The 27,757-nt window shown below is 36.6% G+C and overlaps 4 protein-coding genes across 5 annotated transcripts; 2 read left to right on the top strand and 2 right to left on the bottom strand.

Annotated features, from left to right (window-relative positions):
* The first annotated feature begins 134 nt into the window (after nt 1-134).
* Nucleotides 135-8,613, top strand: si:dkey-21a6.5 (sushi, von Willebrand factor type A, EGF and pentraxin domain-containing protein 1). 2 transcript variants are annotated; one of them, XM_057343446.1, is made up of 9 exons: nt 135-498; nt 2,639-2,800; nt 2,946-3,084; nt 3,157-3,245; nt 3,409-3,421; nt 3,930-4,018; nt 7,015-7,127; nt 7,378-7,534; nt 7,795-8,613. In XM_057343446.1, the coding sequence occupies exons 1-9, from the start codon at nt 450-452 to the stop codon at nt 7,950-7,952; spliced, it is 969 nt and encodes a 322-aa protein (XP_057199429.1). In that variant the 5' UTR covers nt 135-449; the 3' UTR covers nt 7,953-8,613. The 2 variants fall into 2 exon arrangements, with proteins under 2 accessions (XP_057199429.1, XP_057199427.1); XM_057343444.1 differs by having other exon boundaries at nt 3,358-3,421.
* A 294-nt stretch (nt 8,614-8,907) lies between these two features.
* On the top strand, nt 8,908-12,798 carry mrpl35 (mitochondrial ribosomal protein L35). Its single transcript, XM_057343457.1, is given in 4 exon segments — nt 8,908-9,300; nt 9,737-9,893; nt 10,029-10,173; nt 12,454-12,798. Coding segments are annotated over 4 exon segments (522 nt in total). The 5' UTR covers nt 8,908-9,269; the 3' UTR covers nt 12,643-12,798.
* Nucleotides 12,799-13,020: 222 nt separating this feature from the next.
* reep1 (receptor accessory protein 1) lies at nt 13,021-24,121 on the bottom strand. The gene is made up of 8 exons (XM_057343470.1): nt 23,485-24,121; nt 21,170-21,242; nt 20,980-21,056; nt 20,716-20,836; nt 19,357-19,470; nt 18,742-18,913; nt 17,168-17,424; nt 13,021-15,561 (listed from the first exon to the last, which is right to left on the bottom strand). Exons 1-8 carry the CDS (start codon nt 23,514-23,516, stop codon nt 15,484-15,486), a joined length of 924 nt encoding a protein of 307 aa, XP_057199453.1. The 5' UTR covers nt 23,517-24,121; the 3' UTR covers nt 13,021-15,483.
* Nucleotides 24,122-24,302: 181 nt separating this feature from the next.
* Nucleotides 24,303-27,277, bottom strand: chmp3 (charged multivesicular body protein 3). The gene is made up of 6 exons (XM_057343453.1): nt 27,146-27,277; nt 26,774-26,834; nt 26,411-26,590; nt 26,172-26,293; nt 25,921-26,035; nt 24,303-25,776 (listed from the first exon to the last, which is right to left on the bottom strand). The coding sequence occupies exons 1-6, from the start codon at nt 27,188-27,190 to the stop codon at nt 25,634-25,636; spliced, it is 666 nt and encodes a 221-aa protein (XP_057199436.1). The 5' UTR covers nt 27,191-27,277; the 3' UTR covers nt 24,303-25,633.
* Between the last annotated feature and the right edge of the window lie 480 nt (nt 27,278-27,757).

Below are 27,757 nucleotides of genomic sequence, written 5' to 3'. Positions count from 1 at the left end.
AAAAAAGTATTGAAGAACAACCTTCCATAAGTAAATATGCTTTTTCATGTATTTCATTTGTTTATTTTCCCCCGTTTATATTTTGGCGTAAAATGCGGTCTTTCAAGTTTAAGGGCGGGACTTAAAATGAGATTTCCAGTCGAGCAAGGAGTACAGAAGTTGAAGTGTCACTTCGCATAAACTTTACGATTAACATGTTCTGAATCGTAGTTATTTATTTTTTAACGTTATCTGCGGCCTGCGGGTGATAAATAAAGTAAAGTGCCTGTTTGTCCGTGTTAGGGAACGCGACCGATCACGTGATCGATCGGTCGGTCATATGACATTGATGAGAAAGAGCGAAGCATTCTGCGGCAGTTAAAAATGTTTAACTCTTTTAACAAAACCTTCGTCTAACGTGATGAATTTAATAAAAAGACGTGGTGAGTCCTGAAGTGAATCTCTGGATCATGGAGCATTTGGGAGTTTTGTCTGTTTTCGCCGCTGCTTGTGTTCTAGGTGAGTTGCCAAATCACAGCATCAGAAACAAATCTCGCTTTATGTCATATGATTGTAACGCAACAATGCATGTTAAAGTTCAGCGTCGTCTCTCTATGCCTGTTTTTCTGTCTAGCAGTAACAGTGAATTTGAAAATAGACTACCATATTCACATAGTCCTATACATATACGTCGTTGCCCTTAATCCTCAAATCTGTGTTCAAATAAAGTTTAGGGTCATTTAAGTGAACTTCTGGACCCCTGGACAGATCTTTTGATGTGAAGGTTTAACTGTTACTTAAATGCCATAGGGCAATTCCGTGAAAAGGTCAACCTTACCACGAAAAAATAATGTTTTGAATGGTTTTTACTATACTAACAACACATATCAACATGTGGTGATTCAAAGACAAATACCCATGTAACTCTTCAAGTTTTTACAGCATTTGTTTTATTTTTAGTGCATGATTTTCCATAGTCAGGTAAGTGCCATTTTCCATTACGGCACATATTCCTCTTGAATGGACACATGAAAATTCAAATAAAGTAACTATTTTATGTTCTATGAAGAGACATCCTTTCTCCATTTGTTGGGTATTATTGCTTCAGGTTTGTGCATTTTAATTCACAGAAATCCTACAAAGTTTGTCGTCTCCCTAAAACCATGTCCTTCTTTTGTCACATCCATAACGCATGTTTATTTCCCTTTTTAAAATAGAAAACTTGTGCATAGACATATATTTTTCTGATGTTTAAACTCTATCAATAAGGGTTTAGTAAAATATAAACAAATGGTTCAGTATATTGGTAACAAACAAATTCGCTTTCTAGCTCTATTCTATATCCATAATGCAAATGTCACATCCATAACGCTGGAATTGCCCCATAAATACGCTGTCTAGACAAAAATAGAATTGTGCAAACCCTAGTCTTTTAAAACGTACAAAACTACAAGTTTTGTTTAAAAATCTTTGATATTGATGACGGAATAACTGAATAACAAAAAGTAGCCAATAAGAGTCCAGAATTGGACCTTCCTATTTTTAAATAACATCCCTTTTGAAACATTGCAGATAAAATATAATATTAAAACTTTACCACTGTAACATAATTCCAGTAGTTACATTTGTCTTATTTTGAATAGTTTTGATGAGTTTACGATCGTTCTAAAATGTCTAAAAATAGTTATGAATAGGTGAGATTGTGACCCTAAAATTTTAACTGTAGTGTATGAACAAACCTATAAGCCAATGTAAAGAATTTTACTTATTAAACATTATTTACTTAATGTACTTAATCTATTGATTCTCTGATAAATTCAGTTGTTCGTATCCATGTTATGTGTGAACAACACATAACAACGTTTTCGTTGCTCATTTGCAGAAGAGAATAAAACATTTCCTCAGCGAGTCAGTAAGAAGCATGTAAAAGCATTTTCCTCTTGAGCATTAAAATAGTAAAAGCATGGGAGAGAACACGGAGTCAAATTGTTCCTGTTTTCCTCACTGCTTCTTAATATTTTGGAGTCAAATCAAGTCATATGACGTGAGAATAACTGTGTTTCTTCAGTGGGAGACTGTCACTGTTGAGGGTGGCCGGCCTCATGGCTAATGTGATTACAGTCACAATAAGAGCTCTGTTTGTTCCACTCCTCATACTTAATAACCGCGATGCGTCAATTACAGTGCAGAAATGTGAGTTTGAATCATGTGATACTGTTACAATAGGCACACAAATCAAATGTGTCAAAATATTAAACGAGCAAGACATGACTGTTTTGTTTTGTAATGTTATGAAATTCATTGTGCATTATAATATGTTCATTACTAAGTATGACAAGTAAGTTTAATCTTTTTTGAGTGCAGTTTAATATTTTTTAGGTTAGTTAAGTATCGATTTTGAATGTTTTTTTATTGTTCATCAGGTGGAAATACCTGGAAAAGTTCTAGTGGGTCGTATAGATTTATGTGAAAACAAGATGTTTTTGTCTTACTGTGAGCTAAACAGTCACTATGATTTCATTTCATAACAAAAAGTAAAACATTTGGCAAAATATATTTTCTTTACATGAACCTTCCTTCGAAAGCATGTAGCCAAATGTTGCTATTAAAGGTGCCTTCTGTATCATTGTGTTTGTTCCAATTTTTTTGCGTTATGTAGGAGTGGTGATGAGTCAGACAACCCTCAGCCCTGCTGTGACGATCACTACAGTCAGCGTGAATGTGACCACTCCTACCATGCCCGGCACGACAGAACCCAGTTGCTCCGTGCTCAACACTTCCACCTGTGCGGCCTGTGCTCCTGGCACTTATTACGATAATGGTGCGTGTTTCTCTTGTTACAGAAGGTTTTTGATACACCCGTTGTATTTTCATATAAAGTGCCTTAGGGAGTATTTTGTGGGAAGAAAATAAATATCTTGGTTTCATGTTGATTTATACTTTGTTTTTCATTTTTGTCTTCTTAGAAACTCGGCTGTGTTCGTGCTGTCCAGACGTAGGGTTGTGTGTGTTTCCAGCAGCTTGTCTCCCCTGCACACAGGGCTTCTATCAGCCTCTGGCAGGACAGCTGGGGTGTTTATCCTGTCCATCAGGGTTTTTCAGCAAGTGAGAGAAAAACTTTTACTTTTATTTTTGCTTTGGAAGCGTTATTTTTCAATCGTGTCTTTTTGGGTTTAGTGTCACAAGAAGCCCTGTGTGTCGGGCATGTTCTCCTGGTTCCTACAATAATAACACGGCCTCGATCTCTTGTAGTGCCTGCACACCAGGTAACTGTTTCGTGATATTGTTTTGCTTTCTAATGAAACGGCGATAAAACTAGATACATTGTCAGGGTTCATAAAAATTAATTGGTAGTGCTTAATTTCATTCTTGCTTCAGGTTTCTACACATCTTTGCCAAATTCAACCTCTTGTAACCCGTGTCCACAAGGCACATACTGCAAGTAAGTTCTTTTTTTAAATATTTTTCACCTTTAAAACACATAGTCTTGTATCTGCTTGTTAAGTCAGACGTTACGCACCACTGCTTTTGGGTCTCACCGCTCTATCAGATGCCATAGACAAATAACAAAAAAAATGCTAAAATACACTCATGCCGTGATGTAAAACTGCCAAAAAACCCCGATCCTAACCTTTATCTCCATTTTTATTTATTTTGTATAAATATTCAAATATAGTCACATATTGATGTTAGTGATTCTGTGAGCCTGGGGACTGTAGTTTAAATTTTGAGTCAATAAAAGTTTTGATTAAATGTGATGTGAATAAACAGTGCTCATAAAGGGCTGTTTAAATACCTGCCTCACTTGAAATGAATGGAGGCTTGACCCGGAAGCTGTGTTCCTTACGTCATAGCGGATAGCAGTATGTATTAAATGCATATTTTTATTAGTGAAGTGACCATTTCACTGAGAAAACATTTTCCTTTTACTTTTTTCACCTTTGTGACAGTTCCTCCAGCTGTGCCCAGTGCCAGATCTGTCCTGCAGGTTCAGAAGCTCTACAAGTTGCTGCCAAACAATGTACATCCTGTCGCCCAGGTAACTTCTCAATCCAGCCAATAACATTAAAGCACTATAATTCAGTATATTTCAGGAGCTCTCTGTTTACACCTGAAACAACATTCCTGAAAGCCAGACAGATTTTAACGTTAGGTTTAGCAGTGATTTTAGGGTTAGGCATAGGTCTGGCTCAAGACTTTGTACACCAGTCTATTAGTTCCTGTTAGTAACCTATTTGTTCCCTCTTAGTATAAGGGGTAGGTATTGTCTAATGCTGCGTTCCCACCAGACGCGAATGAAGCGTTAAGCGCGAGTGATTTACATGTTAAGTCAATGCAAAGACATGATACGACATCCTGCGGCGCGATTCGCGAATGAGGCGGCGCGAATGACGCTGCGCGAATTGAGCGTTTTTCGCAAGCCTGTGATGACACGTTCAATGGTCATGAGCATCGTAAATCCTCCAAAGTTTTTTATATAATTTCTTTTTTTTTTAAATGTATGTACGTTTATAACACCATACTTTGTATATTATTTTTGCATCAAATTACAAAAAAATTGTTAAGGCTAACGCGAGGGTGTTTCTTATACAGTGTCTATGGAAGTCAGGGTAAATTTGACATCATTCTCTCTTTTGACTGCCGTCATCAAACGCTCTATATTTTTTTTATTTTGTTGAAAGTAGTGAAAACACTATCGTTGAGTTTTTCTTTTGCTATTTGAGCAAATGAGAATGAAAAAAATATATTTGGGATAGTCTATGACGACTTCCGCTGCTGAGAAAACCGAAAACGTGAACAAGGTCCATTCGGTTTGAAATTACGTTCTTTGGCAAGATTACTATTGCAGGACCAATAAAAGATGTTGATCCAAGCCTTTTACTCGACACAATCAGGACATGCAGGTAGGGCTGTCACGATTATTAAATAATCGTCTCATCGCGATTGTTTGACCTCATCGCGATGGTTTCAGATCATCGCAATTATTGCACATCTCTATAGAAGACACTAGGGGGAGCTGTAGTGCATCTGCATATTGCATATTTTATTGTATATATTGCAACTAAAGCATGGTAATACTTGTAAAATGTACCATTCAATTCAATTCAATTCCATTTTATTTATATAGCGCTTTTCACAATGTGTATTGTTCCAAAGCAGCTTTACAGGAGCAAATATAATAAATAATATCTAATAAATAAATGAATAAATAAATAAATAAATGCAGTCTCCCGGTGAGCATGCCAACACTGCACTGCTGTGGCGAGGAACCCAAACTCCAATGATGAATAATGGAGAAAAAAAAAACTCGGGAGAAACCAGGCTCAGCCGGGAGGGCCAGATCTCCTCTGACGTGTCATAGCTGCACTCAGTGACCCCGACCAAAGCCACCGAGCAACGTCCCAAGAAGAACAGGGAGAGCCCACGAGCCGCGACCCAGGAAGCCCCACCCGCCGAAACCGTGCAGGTCCAACCCGGTCCCATTCCGCGATCAACAACAGACAACAGACGAACAACCAGGGAAAAGTAGTAATGGCATAATTAACTTTATTCCTCTGTTGTCCGACATCGACCACAAAACAAGACCAACCAGACCAGACCCACACAGTCCCAACAAATGAAACGCCCCGAACCACAACCAATAAGCCCCCCCACTCCCTACAACACCCACCCAGCTACCTCCAATCAAAGTCACTGAGTGCAGCCATAACTTCAAACTGCTGTCATGTGATGTAAGTTTAGTATTAAATACCAAGTATTGTAAATTTAGCATTAATGTGACAAGTAGTCCGTCTTTGCTCTCGGTTGGGGATGGAATTGTCTGAGCTGGGCCGGTCAGATGGTCGCCTTTTTCTTGGGTGGTGATGGAATTGCCTTGGATGGAGCTGGGATGGTCAGTCAGTCCGCAGGCTCTCGCAGGAGGATGGCACGGGATTTTCCGATGTAGCTGGCGTAATCTCTAGTTGTGGATGGGCATATGACGTTCATCTGAGCCTGGCGGAATCTCTCGGCGAGGGCAGAAAGAGAATAATTAGCGTAGCTGCTGTTCATTAGCTATGTGTTAGTGAATGCTTGGCTGAAAAGATGTGTCTTTAATCTAGATTTAAATTTGGAGAGTGTGTCTGACCCTCGAATAGTATCAGGGAGGCTATTCCAGAGTTTAGGTGCTACGTATGAGAAAGCTCTACCCCCTTTGGTGGATTTAGTTATTCTAGGTGTTATCAAAAGTCTGGAGTTTTGAGATCTTAGAGAGCGTGATGGGTTGTAGTGTGGTAGAAGCTCTGTTATGTAGGTAGCCACCACAACACAATCACAATCACAAAAAACTAAAGCATATACCATAAAAATAACCTGCAGTACAATTTAATATTATTTCAGTGTGAAAACCAGTCTACCAAAATCTCATTAACATAGAAGTAAACTTTTATTGTAGTCTGGCAAGTGAGAAAAAAACAGACTAGAAGCTTTTCTATGACTGATAGCGTTTTAATGGTGGCTTCAATTCACACCTGATCAATTTACTTAATTTACAAGTATTTGGCGGTTGTATTATTGACAGGTAAAAGCCTAAACCTTAAGTATGATGACCCAATTTTTTCCTATGTATTTCCAAGAAAAAGAACATAGTTTTTATATTCAGAACAATATGGGCGTTTCAAAGCTCAATAAAAAATGTATGAGAATTAAAAGTCAAAGCTCTAAAACAGACAATTAATCGTCATAATCGCAATGATTTATTAGACAATTAATCATCAGCCAAATTTCATAATCGTGACAGCCCTACATGCAGGTTTAAATGTGGGTTTATAGGTACATGGAGATCCAGACAACAGATAAACCAGCTTTTATAAAATAATAAAGATGTTCAGACAACACTGTATAAATCGATCATAGGAGTGTGAAACAAGTTTTTTCATAGTTCAGGTGATGAATTAAAGTCTTTGTCCGAATGAATGTGTGGTATGAATGAAGGTAAATTAGGATTTCCACAGAACTGTTATGAAACCTAAGTAATGCTTTCATGTTTGTTGACAGGAATGCACAAGCTCTCGCATCAAACCATTTGTCAGATTTGCAAAAGTGGCTTCTATCAGATCCACTGGGGTCAGGAGAACTGTGACCTTTGCCCTGAAAACCACTACTGCCCTGTGAGTGAATACTTCCTCTAAACAAACACAAACAACACTAATAAACACTGTGTACAGTCTCTGTTTGTTCCAGTTCACATGTTCTTCTTGCAACTTTGTCTTAACCACAAAATCACAAATGCAGACATTTAATAATCAAAGGCTTTGTGTACATCAACTCTGTAAATAGTTTTTCTAATGACTTTGTTTATTTTTAAATATCTGAGGATACTGCAAATAAATAACTGTTCATTTGTCTTTATTTTCCCAGAGTCCTGATGTTAATCCAATCCAGTGTCCTAATGACGCTTTCTGTCCTGAGGGCAGCACGGCCCCGGGTTACTGCATGGAGACCTTCTTTAGAAAGGCGGGCGAGACATGTGAACTAGCTCCTGTTACCATAGCACTCCTTGTTATTGGAGGAGGAGGTATGAACCTTTATATCACATTATCCCTCAATTGAACTTTTGTACCCAAGGGGAATTATGAAAAATGCCCATTTCACAGATAAAAGACTGAGATTAGTCAATGGGAATTGACCATTTGCTGTGCACTTTATGAATCAATACAAAAAAATCTATACTGTTTATATATATATATATATATATATATATATATTTATATGTTTTACTATATTTGACTGTACGTACTGTTATCACTCACTTTAAGTTTTATCTCACCTCCACAGTGGGTCTTCTCTTCATCATCGTTTTGGTTCTGCGGATGAAAAAAGACAATGACAGTGAGCTGTCCCTTGCTCGGACACCTCTTCTGCGAAAAGATAGACCACCTGGACGCTTCTATGGAATCCCGTGTGATGCAGAGCCTGTATATGCCGGCTGGTGATATAACCAATTACTTCCGAAACCACACCCCCCCCCATAAAAAAACTAGCGAAGACTTGCATGCTTTTGAGCAGGTATTCGAAATGAGCACAGAACCAAAAGCTATAAAACATGTGAGAATGTTTAAAGTGTTATTGAACCATAACTGCACCTATCTGAACTGCACTTGTCTGAAATTTAGACAGATCTTTTATTGAAGTGACCCAAGCTTTATATAATGGTAGGATACTATTAAATATTTAATGAATGAAGACAACATGTTTCGTGTTATGGCACTTTTCTGCGTTACATTTTAAAACTTGTTGACTATTGACCTGTTGCTGAGTGTCATCCTGAAGATATTTTTTTCTGTTACAGTAAGTTTGAAAAATAGGAGTTATTCAGTTTTTTTTTTTTTTGCATAAATATTGCACCAGATAAGTCAAGTCATGGCACTGAAAACGTTTTGGACTGGTGCTAGATTTAGCTTTTTTTTTCACAGACCACTGGTTATTTTGTTTTGGTACCACTACATTTTACTACTTAGGATTTTCAAGGTACTTTATATTGTATAATTTGCATTGCTTCTTGTATTTCATGTGATGTGCCACATATTAATTTTAAAACAAAACACATTTTTGACCATTTCTAGGGTGTATACTGGAATAAAGAGCTTTGCACTACTTTGATGTAAATGTGTGTGTCTGTGCGTTTAATGGGTGTCATTTTTACTGTGCTTAAAATTTCTTGAAAAATCTGTTTAATCTAAATTGTCAATGCACAATTCCAGTTTTTAATCTCCTGCTGGAAAAACAATGTAAATTCTATTTACAGAAAACGTTTACATTAAAAACACCATTATGAACCATCAGCTGTTTACCATTAGAATTGAAAAAATCCTTTTATGTAGTGTCCCGAGTCTTATTCCAATGGTTTTCTTGGTTCTCGTTCGCCAGATAACACAATAACAATAGATATTTTATAGCGCCTTTTAAGCAGCTTCTCGAGGCACTTTACATAAAACCAATATAATCTGGTAAAACTATCAAGAAAAAGCTAACCTAAAAAAAATGTTTTTAGGTACGATTTAAATATGTTTAAAGCCTCAGCATCTCTGATATAGGAAGGAAGCACATTCCATTGTCTGGGAGCATAGTGTGAGAAAGCCCCGTCACTTACAGATCGCAAATGTATCAGTGTAACAGCCAAAAAAAGACCAGCCTGAGCAAGACCTAAGAGATACAGTTGCTTTGCTTGTAGCTTTTTACTTCGCTTTTCTCGCAACGCGTTCTGTTTGTCCAAACCGGGCACTGTTGTTCATGCGTCAGTGGAGTTTAAGATGGCGGCCACCTTGACAAAAGCACTTCCAGGTATAGAATGCACAGTTTTATGTTTTACAAGATAAAAAGCAATTTACTGAAATGCTGATAATGCCTTGTAGACAACGTTTGAGTTATCTGACGTGTTATTAAAATCTCGGATGACTGCTGGAATGCAGAGATCTTCGATTTTAATGCCTTTCAGTATAAAATTGCATTGCTCACAATGAAAAAGTCTTTATTTGAACGTTCTGTGTTCATTTTTGTGTTTTACTACCGTACCTAAATAATTATGAAACAACCGATTCATTATAGTAGTTATAATATAGTAAATTAATTATAATCCATATATTTGCACGTCATTGTATATTGCGTTATTGTAAATTAGGACACAATACAACCCCGAACATCTAGTATTAGTTGTAGTATTGTCATCAAGAATTGTGTAACTGTAACTAAACTACAGCTGTTTTTTTCTGATGTTTAGGTTTGCTTAGACCTCTGTCGGTGTTGGGAAGAGACTGTCTCACTAAAGCTGTCAAAGTCACATATCAGAGCCCTCGCTTCTCAACTCTAGTGCAGAAACACGTGTTTAGACCACTGCCTCTTCATAACACTGTCCAACAGACTGCTCTACTGGATCGGTACATATATCTTAATGTCTTATGTCATATACAAAAGGTGTTTGGTTATATTGTACAAGCAACAAAAGGTGATATCCTACCCCTGCACATAGACTAGGCTTAATCGATCAAGTTAACAACTTTTCTGTTCTGCAGTGTAACCTCGCTCATCCCTTCCCTCAAGCTCCAGCCATGTAGAAACTTAACATACTACAGTATTAAAAAAGGCTAAAGGAAGTCTGTGAAGTCTGTTGTACAAAGGTTTCTAAGGCTACACTGTGGCCTGTGGGTGAGGAGAAAGGTAAGTTGTGATGCTGCCTTGATTTCTGAGTACTTATTCCGTATTTATTCCATAATTTCCTACAGGGTCGACAAAATCATGGAACTATTTGAATGTTAATTTAGAAAAATGTCAGAAACTAGGGCTGCATGATATTGAAGATAAATGTGACAACTTGCTAAATAATGTACAAACCCGATTCCAAAAAAGTTGGGACACTGTACAAATTGTGAATAAAAAAGGAATGCAATAATTTACAAATCTCATAAACTTATATTTTATTCACAATAGAATATAGATAACATATCAAATGTTGAAAGTGAGACATTTTGAAATGTCATGCCAAATATTGGCTCATTTTGGATTTCATGAGAGCTACACATTCCAAAAAAGTTGGGACAGGTAGCAATAAGAGGCCGGAAAAGTTAAATGTACATATAAGGAACAGCTGGAGGACCAATTTGCAACTTATTAGGTCAATTGGCAACATGATTGGGTATAAAAAGAGCCACTCAGAGTGGCAGTGTCTCTCAGAAGTCAAGATGGGCAGAGGATCACCAATTCCCCCAATGCTGCGGCGAAAAATAGTGGAGCAATATCAGAAAGGAGTTTCTCAGAGAAAAATTGCAAAGAGTTTGAAGTTATCATCATCTACAGTGCATAATATCATCCAAAGATTCAGAGAATCTGGAACAATCTCTGTGCGTAAGGGTCAAGGCCGGAAAACCATACTGGATGCCCGTGATCTTCGGGCCCTTAGACGGCACTGCATCACATACAGGAATGCTACTGTAATGGAAATCACAACATGGGCTCAGGAATACTTCCAGAAAACATTGTCGGTGAACACAATCCACCGTGCCATTCGCCGTTGCCGGCTAAAACTCTATAGGTCAAAAAAGAAGCCATATCTAAACATGATCCAGAAGCGCAGGCGTTTTCTCTGGGCCAAGGCTCATTTAAAATGGACTGTGGCAAAGTGGAAAACTGTTCTGTGGTCAGACGAATCAAAATTTGAAGTTCTTTTTGGAAAACTGGGACGCCATGTCATCCGGACTAAAGAGGACAAGGACAACCCAAGTTGTTATCAGCGCTCAGTTCAGAAGCCTGCATCTCTGATGGTATGGGGTTGCATGAGTGCGTGTGGCATGGGCAGCTTACACATCTGGAAAGGCACCATCAATGCTGAAAGGTATATCCAAGTTCTAGAACAACATATGCTCCCATCCAGACGTCGTCTCTTTCAGGGAAGACCTTGCATTTTCCAACATGACAATGCCAGACCACATACTGCATCAATTACAACATCATGGCTGCGTAGAAGAAGGATCCGGGTACTGAAATGGCCAGCCTGCAGTCCAGATCTTTCACCCATAGAAAACATTTGGCGCATCATAAAGAGGAAGATGCGACAAAGAAGACCTAAGACAGTCGAGCAACTAGAAGCCTGTATTAGACAAGAATGGGACAACATTCCTATTCCTAAACTTGAGCAACTTGTCTCCTCAGTCCCCAGACGTTTGCAGACTGTTATAAAAAGAAGAGGGGATGCCACACAGTGGTAAACATGGCCTTGTCCCAACTTTTTTGAGATGTGTTGATGCCATGAAATTTAAAATCAACTTATTTTTCCCTTAAAATGATACATTCTCTCAGTTTAAACCAGGGGTGTCCAAAGCCAGTCCTGGAGGGCCGGTGTCCTGCAAAGTTTAGCTTCAACATTAATCAAACACACCTGAACAGCTAATCAAGGTCTCACAAAGCAGACTAGAAACTTCCAAACAGGTGTGTTGAGCCAAGTTGGAGCTAAACTCTGCAGGACAGTGGCCCTCCAGGACCGACATTGGACACCCCTGGTTTAAACATTTGATATGTCATCTATGTTGTATTCTGAATAAAATATTGAAATTTGAAACTTCCACATCATTGCATTCTGTTTTTATTCACAATTTGTACAGTGTCCCAACTTTTTTGGAATCGGGTTTGTAATATGCAATACAATAATGCTTAAAGTTTGTAAAAATAATTCACATTATAATAAAATATTATATAAAATATAGGCTATTAAAATATTTAAGAACTGGGAAAGCATCCCTCTCTCAAAAACGTATCTGCATCAACCTAAAACATGTTCATCTATTATTAAAACAGTATTAAAATCATTCATTAATATTCATTTATTACAATATACACGCTGCAGAATGCACTTTTTTAGAGATATTTCGATATGTCTTGCAGCCCTATAGGATAAACCTTAGTCTGTCCTCTATGTTTCATCTTTAATTGTCTCTGTTTTTGTAGGCTGGATACAAGAAAAAGCTGTGGAAAAAGTCAGCAGCCAGAAAGAAGCGTCTGAGAGAACATGTATTCTGTAATAAAACTCAATGTAAACTGTTGGATAAAATGACTACGTCCTTCTGGAAAAGAAGAAACTGGTACCTCAATGATCCCTACCAGAAGTACCATGACAGAGTTAACCTAAAAGTGTGAAACACATCAATGACAAATAGACAATATATAATTATCATATCCACATTTCTGTTCTACATTAAACAAATGTGTTTTGTGTGCTATTTAATTAACAATTTACTATACACTGTCTAACAATAAATAAAGCTTTCAAGACATTAGAGATGTGTTTCTTACAGCCCATTGAATATTCTACTGTAGTTCTCAAATTTTATGCTATATAGTTGTGTTTGTATTTTATAAAAAAAAGTCAATTTTATTTATATAGCGTTTTTCACAATTTTCATGTTGCAAAGCAGCTTCACATACATCATAATCATTTTTTGATTATGATGTATGCAACTACAGAGAGAATAATTACTGTAAACTGTGAGATTCATCGGAAATAGTTCGCCGGGCTGGTTAGTGAAAAGAAGAAAGAACTAGTGAGGATAGGAAAAAGATATTTAAGTCTGTCCAATATTATTCTGGTTCTGGATGACTGTTGGTTGTGGCTGTAGTTGTCATCAGGTGAATTGCCCATCATCACAAGCGTCTGGCTGGACTGGGAAGAGCATCAGGCCAGAACCGGAGCTTGGTATTTATAACAGGAAACATTTGAAAATGGAATCTCATCATAGATACATTGCAGTTAAATGAAAGCAGTCACACGAAACGGTTTCACATTCACCCTTTATTTGCTGAATGTCATTTACATTTTTTACAATAATTTCTGTCTTTTTTTACTCTTAATAAAGGACCTTGACCATTGAGATACATTCTGGCCTGCCAGATATTACAGTATGGAAAAATGGAAATACTTTTCAATGGTTTTAATGTTTAAAGAACGTGCCTAAAGTGACATTTTGACACTTTTTTCACCAGCTCTGAACCACCTGGCACAAAAACAAACAGCTTAAAAAAGAATGATTCTTCAGTTTAATTTGAACAGAAGCCAGGGCTTTTAAAATCTTTAATGGCATAGCCTCAAGTCCCTGAAATAAATCCTCTTTTCATGACATGATTGAGCATAAATCTGAAATGTCTCATTTTAATGTTGCAGATTCAGAGAGAACGACCTTGTGATTCATATTCTACACGTTTTTGCTGATAGTAAATTTGGTCGTATTTTGATAATAGTCTAAACTGGTCTTCACATGAGAAGAAAATTTAAAGGACTTGTGTAAAGAAACGGTTTAGCAACATTCTAACAGCTGTAAAAATGTTTCTTTACGCTGTAAAAGTCAAAAGTTGCAAATTACCATGCTCAAAAAGTCAAAAAGCCTTATCTCCCTAAAGCAAAACAAATAAATGCTCAGTGACATGCAAAAGTGCAATAATTTCAGACAGTCTGTTGAGATTCACTGCTAAATATTGAATTGACCTTTTGAAAGTTTCTACACTTTAAATGACCTTTTAACGTCACAATGTAAAGAACATCACAAGTGTAAATATATATGTGATACAATGATAAAAGAAACATTCCTGAGGCAGATTTATCAGTGAGGTTTGATACCAAAGTTTCATTTAGACTGTTCAAAGATATTTGTTACACCCTGGATTCTACAAAGTCTGTTTATGAGATTAGGATTGTCATCATTCTCACAGCGTTAAGCATTGTCACTCTAAATATAGAACATCAGTTGTATCCACTTCCATTTGAAACGGTTGATTCTCTGCTGCCCCCTTCAGGCCATATCGAAGCTCACGTCACATTTAACACACCGCTGCGATCAGGAATGATACACAACACCGAGCTGTGGTACATGCCAGTGTAAACGCACAGTGTTTGGACATTTCCATAACCAAGTTCCCCCATGTGAATGCTACAAGAGTTAAACTACACACAGTGAGTGACGTACCAAAGCACCACTAATGCCTACTTAACTCTGTAAGTAATACTGTGGCCAAAGATGTGGAACACATTCAAATCGTCAAGTAAATCCATGCAGATAAAGAAAAAAAAGAAAAAAAAATCAAAAACATATTTATTGTTGATCAAACGGTTTTGAAATGTTTCTAAATGCTTTAAAACACTGCATGCCTTATTATAATGATAGAGAAATTAATTGCTGTCTGTAAGCGATTCTTAACCAGATTTTGATCAAGTTTATCTATTTGAAAGTACAATTTTTTCATTATTTCTGTTATTATTGTAATTGCATTATATAATTGCACTTTTAAAAAATCTATTTCAAACCATAAATCATTTTAGGTGCACAACAATATAACTGGTATTGTAATCCATCAACACCAAGGTCACTCTCTGCAGAAAAATGTTTGCATTTGTTGATACATAAATCATTAAATAAACGTTGTTTGAGGCCAAACACACCAACTATATCAGTGCAGTATATTTTTACAAAGAACTACCTTAACTCTCCTTGCTTTAGATGTGAGTTTTTGACACTCACTTACCCCTCAACACCCCACCCATTAACCATCAAACAAAACTGAGAATTAACCCTATACTGTATGTTCACAAACAAAAAGCGTAATGTTTGTCTCGGGATGGATTATGGATGGGGGACCAGAGACGTGCATGCATTGTTTTCTCCCAAAATAATATCAACAAAATAAAAGGACCTACAATCAAACATACGGTAAATATGTACAAAACACGTTCAATAACCCCAAAAGAGTCTTGGAGCAGCAGTACACGTATGTGCGTTACCTACAGTAAATGGATACCCTTCCCATTAAGTGTCAAAGATCAAAAGCGAAAGGTTGCGCATCGCTTTGGTTACCTCATTACAGAGCAAGGCTGCTTTTGAATATTTTAACGTTTTGGCTGCATTCCTTTTTTTTCTCTGCCTTCTCTCATTGCGTCTCCTCATGTTGCAGGTAGGACAGCTAAAGCGCTTTCGGAGCATATGCACACAGTCACATGGCTTCAGTGTCTGAAGAGAGGGCGGTCTTTGATCTGGATCGGGTGACGGGTCTCAGGGTTCTAGGAGGAGGCTAAGAAATGACGATATGAGATGATGTCAACAGAATTAGGTCTGTTATACAGATAACAGGTTAAAGAAGAGAGCTACAATATGTGCACGTTTACTGTTCACAAACACAGTAGACATTATAACAGGCTCAGGTCAACAGGTGAGAGCAAGATATGTCCATTTCTGAACATGTCTGTTAAAAGCAAGTGTCCAACGGTCCTGCAGAGCAAACTCACCTAAAGCAAGCGAAAGTCTATTATAAGCTGTATGTATACTACAGCAGTGGATATTAACCTCCCTGACCTCCAGGCCCCCTAACATTTAAAGACCACTTAAAGATATTTTGATTTGATATTTTTGTCTTTTTAAATATTTTTGTCAACTTGAGGAGCGCTTGGAAGTTTCTTGAGGCCCCCTGGTTGAAAAGCACTGCACTACAGGACAGTTTTGGACACCCATGATTTAAGGAATAGTTCACCTAAACGTTACATTACTGTCATTACATTACAGTACTTATTCAACCTCGTTCCAAATCGTATAACTTTCCAAAAAATCAAGCAGATCTTTTCAACAATCAACGTGAATGGTTGTATTAAATCTAAAGCATGAAACACAATATTATAGCACACAAATTAATGATTTAATGATATTTATTGTTTCGGTCATTAGGATCTTTTAACTTCTTATTCACTTCACTGTAGGGATACCTAGCAGTGTAAACATTCTAGCTAGTCTAATTTTCTCCATGGAGAAAACAACATATGGTGAACTATTCTTTTATTGTATTAAAGTAACTTGTAATTTTCTTCCTCAAGATGCTTAAAGGGATAGTTCACCCCAAAATTCTTTCATCATTTACTCACTTTCATATCAGCTCAAACCTGTATAGCTTATATTTTGAAGAACATTGTAACTAAACAACATTGGTCCCCATTGACTTCCATTGTACAGTATGGACACAAAACCATTTCTCAAAATCTCTTCTCTTGGGTTCCACAGAAGAAAAAAATCATATAGAGTCACATGAGGTAAATAAATATATTTTGTATTTACATTTTAAGATATTTTTGGTTGGTAACTGAACACCGGTTACCCATTGACTTGCATTGATTTGGTGTCCGTACAATAGAAGTGAATGGGTACCACCGTTGTTCGCTTACCAACATTTTTCAAAACATATTTTGTGCTCTGCAGAAAAAGAATGTCATATAAGTATGAAATGACGAGCGTGAGAAAATGATGACAGAATTTAATTTTTTGGGTGAACTAGCACATTAACAGTAATTCCTAATGACAGACTACAAGTTATCATATACCCATTCCTCTAACAGCTTTAAATCCAATCAATTAGGGTGCAATGTGTTATATTTGTGACCAACTAAATAGGCGTGTGTAAGAGACTTGAGTCACCATCACTCTCCTATTACTTGCCATAACCAAATGCCAGCCAGCCGTAATGTCTCAGATGGTCTACGTTGGGTAAGAGTGTCAGACTAACACAAAGACAAATCTTCTGTTGACTGCTGCTTAAACAGCTGCATTGGTAAGTGGTTGAGTGAGTTAGTCACAACAAAGCTAACAGACCATCAGTGCAGCCAGGCAAGTCAACAGCTAAAAAAAGGGGGTACCTCAGGGGCACGCCTCTTAAATCTGAGTTGGGGTGACCCTGTAGGGGCATATCCCTCCTTCCCTTTATCCAGAGGCTCATCTGGGGCTACAGGTGAAGAGGGAGGTGAAGGTGCAAGTTTATCCTGGAAGGACTCAGGGAGGAAAAGTGGTGGAGTCATGGGGTCAGGCTGCGTTGGGGCGGGTGTGGAGGTCAAAGGGCAGGGAGGCTCCATAGAGGGGTTCAACACCTCGTACTCGGTAATGTCAAAATCATGGCCTGTATCGTGACAACAGGGCATCAGTTCACAAACTGTGACTTTGGTTGTGGTTCATGTTTAATTTAATATTGAGTTGACATGTCATTATGGAAGGCTGAAAGACCCAAAAATGAAAATTCTTTCATCATTTACTCATCTTTGTGTCATTCCAAACTTGTATGACTTTTTTTACTTCTGCAGAACACAAAATAAGATATTTTAAAGAACACTGGTAAACAAACAACACTTGACGCCCATTGACTTCCATTGGACACAAAACCACGGAGACATTTCTCAAAATATCTTCCTTTGTGTTCCACAGTCAAAAGAGTCATATACAGGTTTTAATCAACAAAATAATTAGTTTAGGCTTTGTGTAAAAGACAACGCTGCTAACAAACTGTTGGTGTAGACAATACACTTCCTTCCGCACAGGAAGGAAATTCTAGTACATTTTGATGTGCAGCATTTTTAAACAATGTTGGGCTTCTCACGTCTATAAACTTTAACAGGAAACTTGTTAGAAGGAAAGCCTGTTTTCCCTGGCTAATCTCTTCCTGTATAACGGAAAATTCTTCATTGTCATCAGAATTTAAGAAAATGTAGAAAGGGAAAATACCCAGAGCTTGCTTTCTACTTAAACTCAAAGCATTTCATCAGCTATTTATATCTTCATCTTGTTTATAAATGACTAGGGAAAATGTTTCAAGTTCATGAAGTTATGTTTTCATAAATGTTTTCAACACACGCTCTTGTATTTCATGAGATCACGAACTTCTTTAAAGCTGCGATATGTATCTTTTACCTCTATATCGCCATCTCTGTTTGAAAGATAAAATTGCAGGTTACGTCACGTATTTATATATATATGGCGTTTCAGTCAAATGACGTCACACTGACATTTCGTGCAAAATCGTACCTTTTTTATGTACTTGTTTAGTAATGGCTCTTTGTTTATTTTTAACCAAGAAAAGTTACAGATTGCCATTTATTAAAGCACCTCTATGGTCTCTTCTGGATCAATGATAGAACATCTGCTTCATTTCAAATATCTACTTTGTTCAATAGTGTGTTGATTGTTGTTCTGAACTAGCTTGCAACTCAAGTGTATCTGTTCGGATCAACAGTTACAGTATAAATAAAAGTAAGCAGAGAACATTAAACTTTCCTTGACATGCCTTCACTCAAGACATTGGTTACAAGTTAAGGATTTCTGTATTCCTTAATTACATGTAAAGAATAATGAGACAAGCAGCTCAAACAATTAGGATTAGCGGACACATGATGGGTTGATGGTAGGATCCTCAAAGGATTGAGGAATGTTTTGGTACGCTTACCCTTGCTGTAACCAGTCTCAGATTTGCTGCGCATCATAGTACGCGTTCTGTGCTGTGCAGATGCGGGTTGAGTGGAAACAGAACTCTGGTTTGTTGCTTGGCCTTCATCCTGGAAGGCTGACAGGTCCTGCATACTGAAACTCCGGAGCCGCTCTGAAAGAACGCCCTGGCCCTGGATTGTGAACATGGTGTCAGGTTTTAAAGAATGTCTAAATACATTCAAGCTTTGAAGATTTTATTTATACAGATGTTTTGTTGAATGTGCATGACTTTGAGTGGGTGTTTGGTTTATTTGACTAGCACTACTTTACAAATATTATATGATTACTACCAGCATTTTACTGTTATTGTAGTAACTTAAAGCATGGTGTTTACAACACCAACATTATAAATTTGATATCCAGGAAACAGCAATCAAAATCCCTAGCCTTAATACACTATGTTTTAAATAATAGCATCAACCAAATGCATGAATACACCAGCTTATGGATTGTTAAACTGTATCAGAAAAGTGTTACATCAAAATAATGTTTTTTAATCTTAACAATCCATACATGCAATAAATAAATATTTCCTACATGGCAGCAAGGTGAGGTGAATATATTAGAAAACTACCTTGGAGGCAGCCATTACTGCAGCCGTTGCCGCCACATTAAGTCCTTTCCTTCCAAAATGCATCAGAGTGTCATAGCTTTTATCTTTTGCTTGGCAAAGATATTCATCAATGTCCTGAAAAAAAGGTCATAAAGAAAGACTTCTTCACTTAGACCGTATGACTGAAGTGAAATTCACTGTTTAACGTCTCTCTACTCTGTCTGCATCATTTCAGTAGATTTAGATTTCTGTTTATTGTGATTATAGTTTGTCCCTGTGACGAATTTCCTGACACAAAAATAAAGAGGAGAGGAAAGACAGGAAAATCACAGATCTCCTTAAGGCCGCTCATTGTCGGTCAACCAGGGAACTGAAATGGGTTACGGGAAAAAGAATCAAATGTACATTTCCTCAGAATCGCCCACCAGCTCAAACAATTCCAGTTGTTCACATTAAAAACATGGCTGTTAATGATGCTGCCTTCTAAATAAAACATCTGGAACAATAAATAGGTATTAGTCATAATCAGTGTTGGGTGTGACTAGTTACTAAGTAATTAGTTACTGTAATTTAATTACTTTTCCCTTGAAAATGTAAAGTAAGGGATTACTCTTAGTTTTTCTGTAATTTCATTAGTTACTTTTGATGTAATTAAACTAAATACTGTGTAATATTTGTGTGTGCAATAGTGGAATTGACATCAAAATTCAAAGTCTAACTTTAAAATCTGTGCTTTAATGTATAATTCTCACATTTGTAATACTTTGGTCAGTTAATAAGAGTACTTTATGTAGTTTAATATTATTTATTTGAGTGAATTAAAAGAGCCGTTTCATATCTATCCTTGAATCACTTAACTAATCAAGGTTGATATAGGATATAGAAAGTAATTAGTAATAAGTGATTAAATACTTTTTGGAGAGAGTAATTTGTACAGTAATCTAATTACACTATTGAATATGTAATTAGTAACTAGAAATTAATTACTTTTTCAGAGTAACTTACCCAACACTGGTCATAATACACTAAGTTTAATGTATTTGAACATTTGCTCTGTATAAATACATTTTTATGTTTGTCTATTAATGTACTGTATGATAACCGCACCCCTAAACAACATGTGAGATCAGAACAAACCATAACTGTTGTATTTGTCAGTCAGACCTCTATGTGAGACAAAACTATCTTGCAGATAATTCAGTTTAACATTTAATCTTTTTTCCAAAAATCTTGATGACTCATTTCACAGTACAAATTTTCCTACAATATACTCTCTTGAATAAAAATGCTCCTTTGATGTTTCATCCAAATTGTTTTTAATTACAAAGAAAAGAAAACTGAGCTCATCCATTGATTTCACAAAAATTTTTAATATGTTACCTTCTCCTTAGAGGACAGTGTGGGGTGCACACATTTTCTATAAAGCACACTGGATCCTTTTGTGTACGGGGAAAGTAACCACACCACAAAGGCAATTTTGAGTTCATAGTAGAATGGGAGCCTTCAAAGGACAATAAAATACAATCATGGTATTATGTGTCATGCCGGATGCAACCCACATGACAAAGCATCAGCTGAATTAAAAATATGAGTCGATTTTAATAGCAGGACATGACAGAATCGGTAAGGGCATAATGTACTTACCAGCACAAAAAGATATCTGTAAATACTTCAACTGTTGTAAAAAGTGCAAATATTATCCAGTACATCATCCATTTCACCTGTTTTAAATAAAACAATATCATGAATAACGGGAATGAGAAGGCAAGTAAGAGAGGCAATAAACATTGAGGTAAAAGAGCTGAATCGATTAACTGCTGGAAAATATACTTACGTATTCTCGTACATCTTTAGATTTTACAGCTTTATATGATGAATACGCTGGGTAAAGGGTACCAAATATGAGCCTGCGAAAGATACAAAAAACAGACTTGAGATGAATAGAATATAGATAGGCGTGTTTAATGGTATTGAGATGGAGGATGCTTGCTTTCAGAAAGTTATCATTTTGCTCTGGAGACGTAAATCCAAATCCAATGTTTGCTTGTATTTTCTAAGTTGGTTTTAAAGACAATTTAAAATAATGGTAAAATAAAACGTTCTACCGTATTTCTATACAGCATACTAAAATATTATATTTTGTTAGCTCTTAAGACAAAATGTTACATGCAACCTTATTGGAAAGTCTTGAATAAAGTGTCTGCTGAATAAACATGTACATGTAAATGGGATACATTTGTGTAAGCTATATTTTGATTTTTTTTACTTATAAAAATAAATGTAAAGTGAAGCGAGTACGTGTTTTGAATTTCAATTAATTACAATGCCTATTGCCACAAAAACATATGTTTTTTACCTTTTCAGTTTTGCTTTTATTTGCATTGATTGCTTTGCTTTTAAGCCTACATATTGAAAAGGCATGTAATACATATTAAATCCAGACAATCTGTTCAAAATTGCTTTTTAAACTCATGATTATGTTTTTTTTAAAGGTGTTCTTCTCAAATCTGCATGCCCCATAGGTGACTTTCCTCTGTAACAATGTGATTTCTCTAGCCAATATGCACATTTTGTTGACAAGACATTTCTTTTCATGCAGAAATTGGCCTTAACCTCCCCTGTAAACATATACTGGAGTAAAATGTGACATCACTGCTTAAATCTTAGATTACCTCATCATCAGTGCATGCACCTCTTTAGGAAACACCTTCTTGTTTTCATAAGATTTTATACTTCTTTGTGAGAGAAATAATAACAACAACAACTGTATCATATGGGATTGAAATAACAAAAGGCCTATTGCATAAGAACAAAAACCACATCTCCAGATCTCTGAAAGGAACTCGCGCTCCACACCCTTTCCATTACTGATATTTGAGATAACTGCACTTTAGTAACGCGCCTGGAGTCTCATTAATTCAGCAGGACATTATCATTCTTGCATAAATCGACACTGTTGCACCTCTTCAGGCGACAGAGATCTGCACGACCCCGTTTATATTCCAAGTTTACATTCTGCATGCTAGATAAAAATAGACGCGTCAAGTGAACGCTCGTGTGAAGGGCGCAAAAAAGATCAGAAGCAAGTGGACGGGACAATGCTGTTTGCTTGTGGCGCAGCTGATTATGTTAAACCTGTTAAAACGGGTGGTTCTAAAAAGGCTAGATAATAAAACAAGTGACCTGCACCTGTGAATTTTAACTTAGTCCGAGTCAACCAGCTCCGCAACAGCTGCGCCTCTGACCTGATCGAATGGCCGACTCACAAACCGGTTCTATAACCACGATACAGGGACCCACAAAACACTTTCAACTAAACAAAGTCCACTTCAGCCTATCTAGGACACACCAACCAAAACATATGTTTGTTGTCTATTTTAAGAATCGCCTCGTATCCAAATTTACTGCGCAAGTGTTAACATAGGCTACGCGCAATGACATCGGATATTGGGATCTAAAATGAATTGAAAAGCTATTTGGAGATTTTGCACACACAGCAAGCGGGCTGAAATGAAAGTGCTATAGCAGAACAATATTCACACAATTTCATAAAAAAGCACAGATAAAATCGTTAAAATATACTCAACTAAAACAGACAGGCTAATGAAATTGATGTAATGTATTTAGACGGCACGCTCAAGCTGTCTCTCTATTTAGATGGGGGGTACTGAACAGATCGGTGGTCATCAGATGGTTGACCTATCCTATTGTCTTTCTATACATACATGAAAGACCTCAAGATTTCCAACAACTACATTATGAATTTCCACCTAATTTATATAATGCAATTATCATTAAGCGTAAATCAAATAAATTGTTTCAACATCTCAGAATAAACTGAATGTAAATAATTCACAATACCGTGCCATTTGGTTTTGTCTCGTGTTTATTTCTGCGAACCGAAGGTCTGTTATATTAACTAAGTCTTTGTAATATAGATAGACATACAAGATCAACCGGACAGAATCGGGCCTTTAAAATAACCATTTCAAATCAATGTGATCCTATTCACCCTATAATAAAGAGTAACCCCCAAAGCCCTCGCGCTTTCGCTCCAAAAAGGTAGCAAAACAACATAGTCACATGAAGAGCATTAAACTGTCAATCATACCAAGAACAATAGTTTTTAAGAGCAAAATAAAGACTTACACCACAAGCCTAGAAATAATCCAGGAGACCATTGCGCTATGAGAGCAGCGTGTGTGTTGTCAACAGGGAGGAGTTTCCTGCGAGACTGTCGTCGGCACTTCAACGTTTGATAGAAGCGGCGGCGCACGCGCTCTCGTGCAGTTACGGACGATTATAAATAATGACCACGACAAAATCATTAAATGTAAAGTTGTGATAGGACCCAATGAACATCATTTTATATATGACAAATAATGCCACATAAATACAATTGTCATTGGGATACATTGAGATCGCCTACAAGCAATCTAGTTGTATGGCTATTTATTACAGGCTTTTATTACACATAATATAATGTGCAATTATTTACTGGGGTCTCTTATAGTGCCTTTGTTATATCAATATAAATGCATTGTAATATGTAATATGGATACTGTAAACATGTTTGGGCAATTACATCATATGATGCCCGGACAGTTAACTTGGGGTGGTGCATTTTATTACCATACAAAAAATAAATAATGCAATAATATAATTCTCATATTTACTAAATCTGTGGGGAACAAAGTTTTTTGTAATAAAGTTTGAAAGCATGTGAAACAATAACGAGCTTTCATAGGGGCAAGTAACCTAGATTCCCGTTCAAAAGACACTTAAGATATCTGGTTTCCTTACATAAAGCTTTGGATGAGTGGTGCAGGAGGTGGTCAAACAGAGAGAGATTGAGAAAAGGTGAAATCAATCCACTAGGAATGCAAGCAGGTTGCAAACGAAAAATGAAACTTGGCTGATCCAACTCTGTTATGACTATGAGATAGTTATAGAGATCACAATATGGTTTAATTGGCTCTGAAATGACTCCTTTGTCTGTCAAATTTATTAGTGTTATCAACACAATTTTTCTTATGTACAGATGTTTGTGCACATTTTCCCCACATTTAACCATGGTCTCAAATGAAGTAAAACAACCAAATAATCTGGTTCATTCTGGAAATTATAAATGATTAGACTTAACATATTACATGTGGATCTGGGCGGAATTTTTGTACTTAACACCGCCAGGGTTTGATTAATTTGACATGCCATACTAAAAATGTAGTCTTGAAGCTAAATGATAATTTTGTCTTACTGGGGACAGTTGTTTTCTTATGTAGATATTTAATTAAAGCAAAGTCAATACTCAGCCAATAAACGTAACATACACCATGACCCCATTTAAAGAACCGTGTGTACATTTACACCTTTCTATAAAAAGCTATTGTAGCATTTTATATGATGTGCTTTTAAAGCCATGTTGAACTGTTATTGGGACTTTTTGAACTCAGTTATGCAAAATGATTGTACATCTTACTCAACTAGCAAAGGCGTGATAAAAACACCCATGTAAATAACACACAAACATAAGATGATTCATTTGAATCATACCAGGCATTAACAGAGACAGAACAAAACAACAACTGAACCATTTAAGTCCAACACATCTGGTGTGATAACAATCCAGCTGCAAAAAACAAGCCAGTTATTGATCACAACCACTCCATTATTCTGAAAGCCTGTTTACTCTCGTATAACACACACTGAATCTATAAGGGAGTGTTTACTTATAAAATAACAATGCAAACAGCAATATTTTAATTTTTCATTATTTTTACAAGATTTACAAGTGATGGCTTCCATGAATGTGTCCCCCTCAAGTAAAATCAATTTACCAGATACAGGAAAGAACTATTCACTTTGCCTATTTAAGGCTTGAGTAAAACAGCAAATTGGACAGAATAGACAGAATGACAAAGACCAACACCGATATGACACCACTGCACAACACCTCCTTGGACAAGCTGCTAAGCTATAGGCATTGAATTAAACAAAATGGCCTTTAAATGTAGTGAATTGGTTTAAAAAAGTCAGCTTGCTATCTTTCTGTATCTGAAAATGCCGTCCATTTGATAACATAAAAGATTGTTTTTTCTTCTACAGTATGTAATCAAGAGTAATTTTGTCTCTGCTATATCCACTCCAAATTCTGTTCGTCTTATGTGCCGTTAGAATTTAGCCCTAAATTTATCAGACCAAAATTCCCAATGTCCTTAAGAGTTAGAATAACAACAGAGGACATGAGAAATGGTGTTGTTGTCTATGCCTATAAAGCTTGAATGTGAAAAAAGGTCTTCTAGCTTCTCAGCGCTGCTAGCCTGGACTGCATCTCCTCGATATCTTCCTCTTCCTCCTCTTCTTCTGAAGGTGCTGTGGCCCCATCTAGCCCTGGATCAGGAAGGGCATCCGTAACTTTGCTGGGAGCTTTACCAAGAGCACCTGTTATGTAGCAAAGCAAAAAAGAAATTGTGATGAACTTGAACAAGAGCTTCTATAAGGACATCAACCACTTGGCAAAATCAAGAGAGCTGGAAAATGATAATCGCAGTGCAAATTGTGGGTGTGGTTTGTGAGGTTCTTTACCAGCTGTAATCTCAAATAGTATCTTGTCAACCTCAGCCTCTGCTGCTTCCTCCATCTCCTCTTCATCCTCCATACCCCCTAGTGTATCCTCCAGCATTTCCTCTATAATACCGGCCTGTGGACATCAGTGTTGAAGGATAACAGGTCTTTATGACATGAGCCAAATAAATCATGCACAATAAGTCCAAACTGTGTACTATATTGATTTAAAGTCAACTTTTAACACTGGAAAAACAATGTTGGTTTCTGACCTTCATCATTTCTTTTGAGAGTTCTCTCATCGTGGCTTGAATCTCTGGGATTTTAACCAGGCTTTGCATGGCCTTCATGACCTCTGTGCTCTTCTGCAAGGCACCAGCTACTCTTAATACAGCTGTAAGGAGACATAAGTGTTTCTAATATATGTAAATTATACTATTACTGATATTTAGTGTACACCATATGTTAACTGTTGCTGTGGGGTCTGCAGATACACAACAACTATACTCACCTAACTGATTCTTCATACTGAGAAGCACAGAGTTCATTTGGGCTTTTGAGGCATACAGTTTGTTTATAGCTTTTTTTGACTGAATAATCTCTTTGGCAAGAATGATGCAGACATCTTTCTGTCCTTTCTTAGCTGCATCCTTGATGGACCGCTTCACCTTCTCCTCCTCTCTTTGAATATCTTCATGAAAATCAGAAAATGTACATCATTGCAGCTAATGTACCTATATTCATTTTTAATATAATACAATCATGACATGGTAAAAACGTATCAATCTAATTACAAGATTAGAATAAGCAGTAATTTGTTTAATAAACAACATATATTCAAAAGTAGGATTGTTTATTTTTATTATGGGCTCACCTCGGATTTGTCTGTCAATAACCCTCATTTCTTTCCTGATTTTAAGAGACCATTCATTGATCTATGTAAAAGAGATTAAGTTAACATAAGAAGTCAAATACCTGTTGTAGCTAACGTTAGATTTAATTAACAGCGTTCAGAGCAGTTTTTTTTGTTTGGATTTCCAAAACAGCCCAAGTATCATAGTAGTAGATATAGCTTAAAAGTGTCTTGTTTAATTTAACTTGATAAATAAGCATTGACATGTGATTAACCAAGCAGTCAACTAACATTATCAAAGGGGGATCTGTAGGCCTGCTATCAATAGCGATTAAACAATGTAAAGGACACCGTTAAATCCCGTCACCCAATACAAACGATGCATTTACTTACAAGGTCCTTCGGTGGTTTCTCTTGTGTTTTTCCAAAAAGCCCCATTTTAAACCTCCAATTTACTTGATTAAAATAGCGTCGGGCTCAATCAAAATAGTACATTACAATTCCACTTCCTGATTCCAATCGCTCACGTATGATAACTTCCGGTTACGATGTTGTAGTTTTCATTTCATAATAAAAGTGTTACAAACCAAGCTGATGATAGTTTATTTTTTTAATAAACGTTTTTAGTCAAATACAAAGTACTTAATAATATAAAATAAACAATGATTTAAATGTAATATGTTTTATATATTTATTAATTTAAATGTATAGATAAATACACTACATGTAATAAATTACACAACGTTTTAAAAACTACCCGGCTTCATTTTTTTTGTTTTTAATATTCGTTGTATTAAACACCCCTTATATTCCCCATTAAAAAACTGCTAATGATTGTTAATAAAACTGTTATAAACTAAAGAACCGATGACTTCAATGCTCCCTTTTATACAGCGACTCTTACAAGTGTCAGGCTTTGGACGTTTTAAATCAGCAGCTCGACTACAAAACACATTTTTACTGCTAAAAATAAACATTGACTTCCATCTTATCAGACATGTTCTG

This window comes from Triplophysa rosa, linkage group LG10 (genome assembly GCF_024868665.1).
Source record: "Triplophysa rosa linkage group LG10, Trosa_1v2, whole genome shotgun sequence".
Classification (NCBI taxonomy): Eukaryota; Metazoa; Chordata; class Actinopteri; order Cypriniformes; family Nemacheilidae; genus Triplophysa; species Triplophysa rosa.
The sequence above is the reverse complement of the archived record's forward strand: the minus strand, read 5'-3'. Positions and strand labels throughout refer to the sequence as shown.

What these genes read in the sequence shown, in the direction of transcription:
- chmp3 (XM_057343453.1), bottom strand. Translation starts at nt 27,190, where the DNA reads ATGGGGCTTTTTGGAAAAACACAAGAGAAACCACCGAAGGACCTT. An exon ending in AGAAACCACCGAAGGACCTT is followed by an intron (nt 26,835 to 27,145) that starts GTAAGTAAATGC and finishes TCTTTTACATAG; the next exon opens with ATCAATGAATGGTCTCTTAA. An exon ending in ACTATTTGAGATTACAGCTG is followed by an intron (nt 25,777 to 25,920) that starts GTAAAGAACCTC and finishes GCTACATAACAG; the next exon opens with GTGCTCTTGGTAAAGCTCCC.
- reep1 (XM_057343470.1), bottom strand. Translation starts at nt 23,516, where the DNA reads ATGGTCTCCTGGATTATTTCTAGGCTTGTGGT. An exon ending in ACAGATATCTTTTTGTGCTG is followed by an intron (nt 20,837 to 20,979) that starts GTAAGTACATTA and finishes TGTCCTTTGAAG; the next exon opens with GCTCCCATTCTACTATGAAC. An exon ending in TGAGACTGGTTACAGCAAGG is followed by an intron (nt 17,425 to 18,741) that starts GTAAGCGTACCA and finishes GTCACGATACAG; the next exon opens with GCCATGATTTTGACATTACC.
- si:dkey-21a6.5 (XM_057343444.1), top strand. Translation starts at nt 450, where the DNA reads ATGGAGCATTTGGGAGTTTTGTCTGTTTTCGCCGCTGCTTGTGTTCTA. An exon ending in CCATCAGGGTTTTTCAGCAA is followed by an intron (nt 3,085 to 3,156) that starts GTGAGAGAAAAA and finishes TTTTGGGTTTAG; the next exon opens with TGTCACAAGAAGCCCTGTGT. An exon ending in ATGTACATCCTGTCGCCCAG is followed by an intron (nt 4,019 to 7,014) that starts GTAACTTCTCAA and finishes GTTTGTTGACAG; the next exon opens with GAATGCACAAGCTCTCGCAT.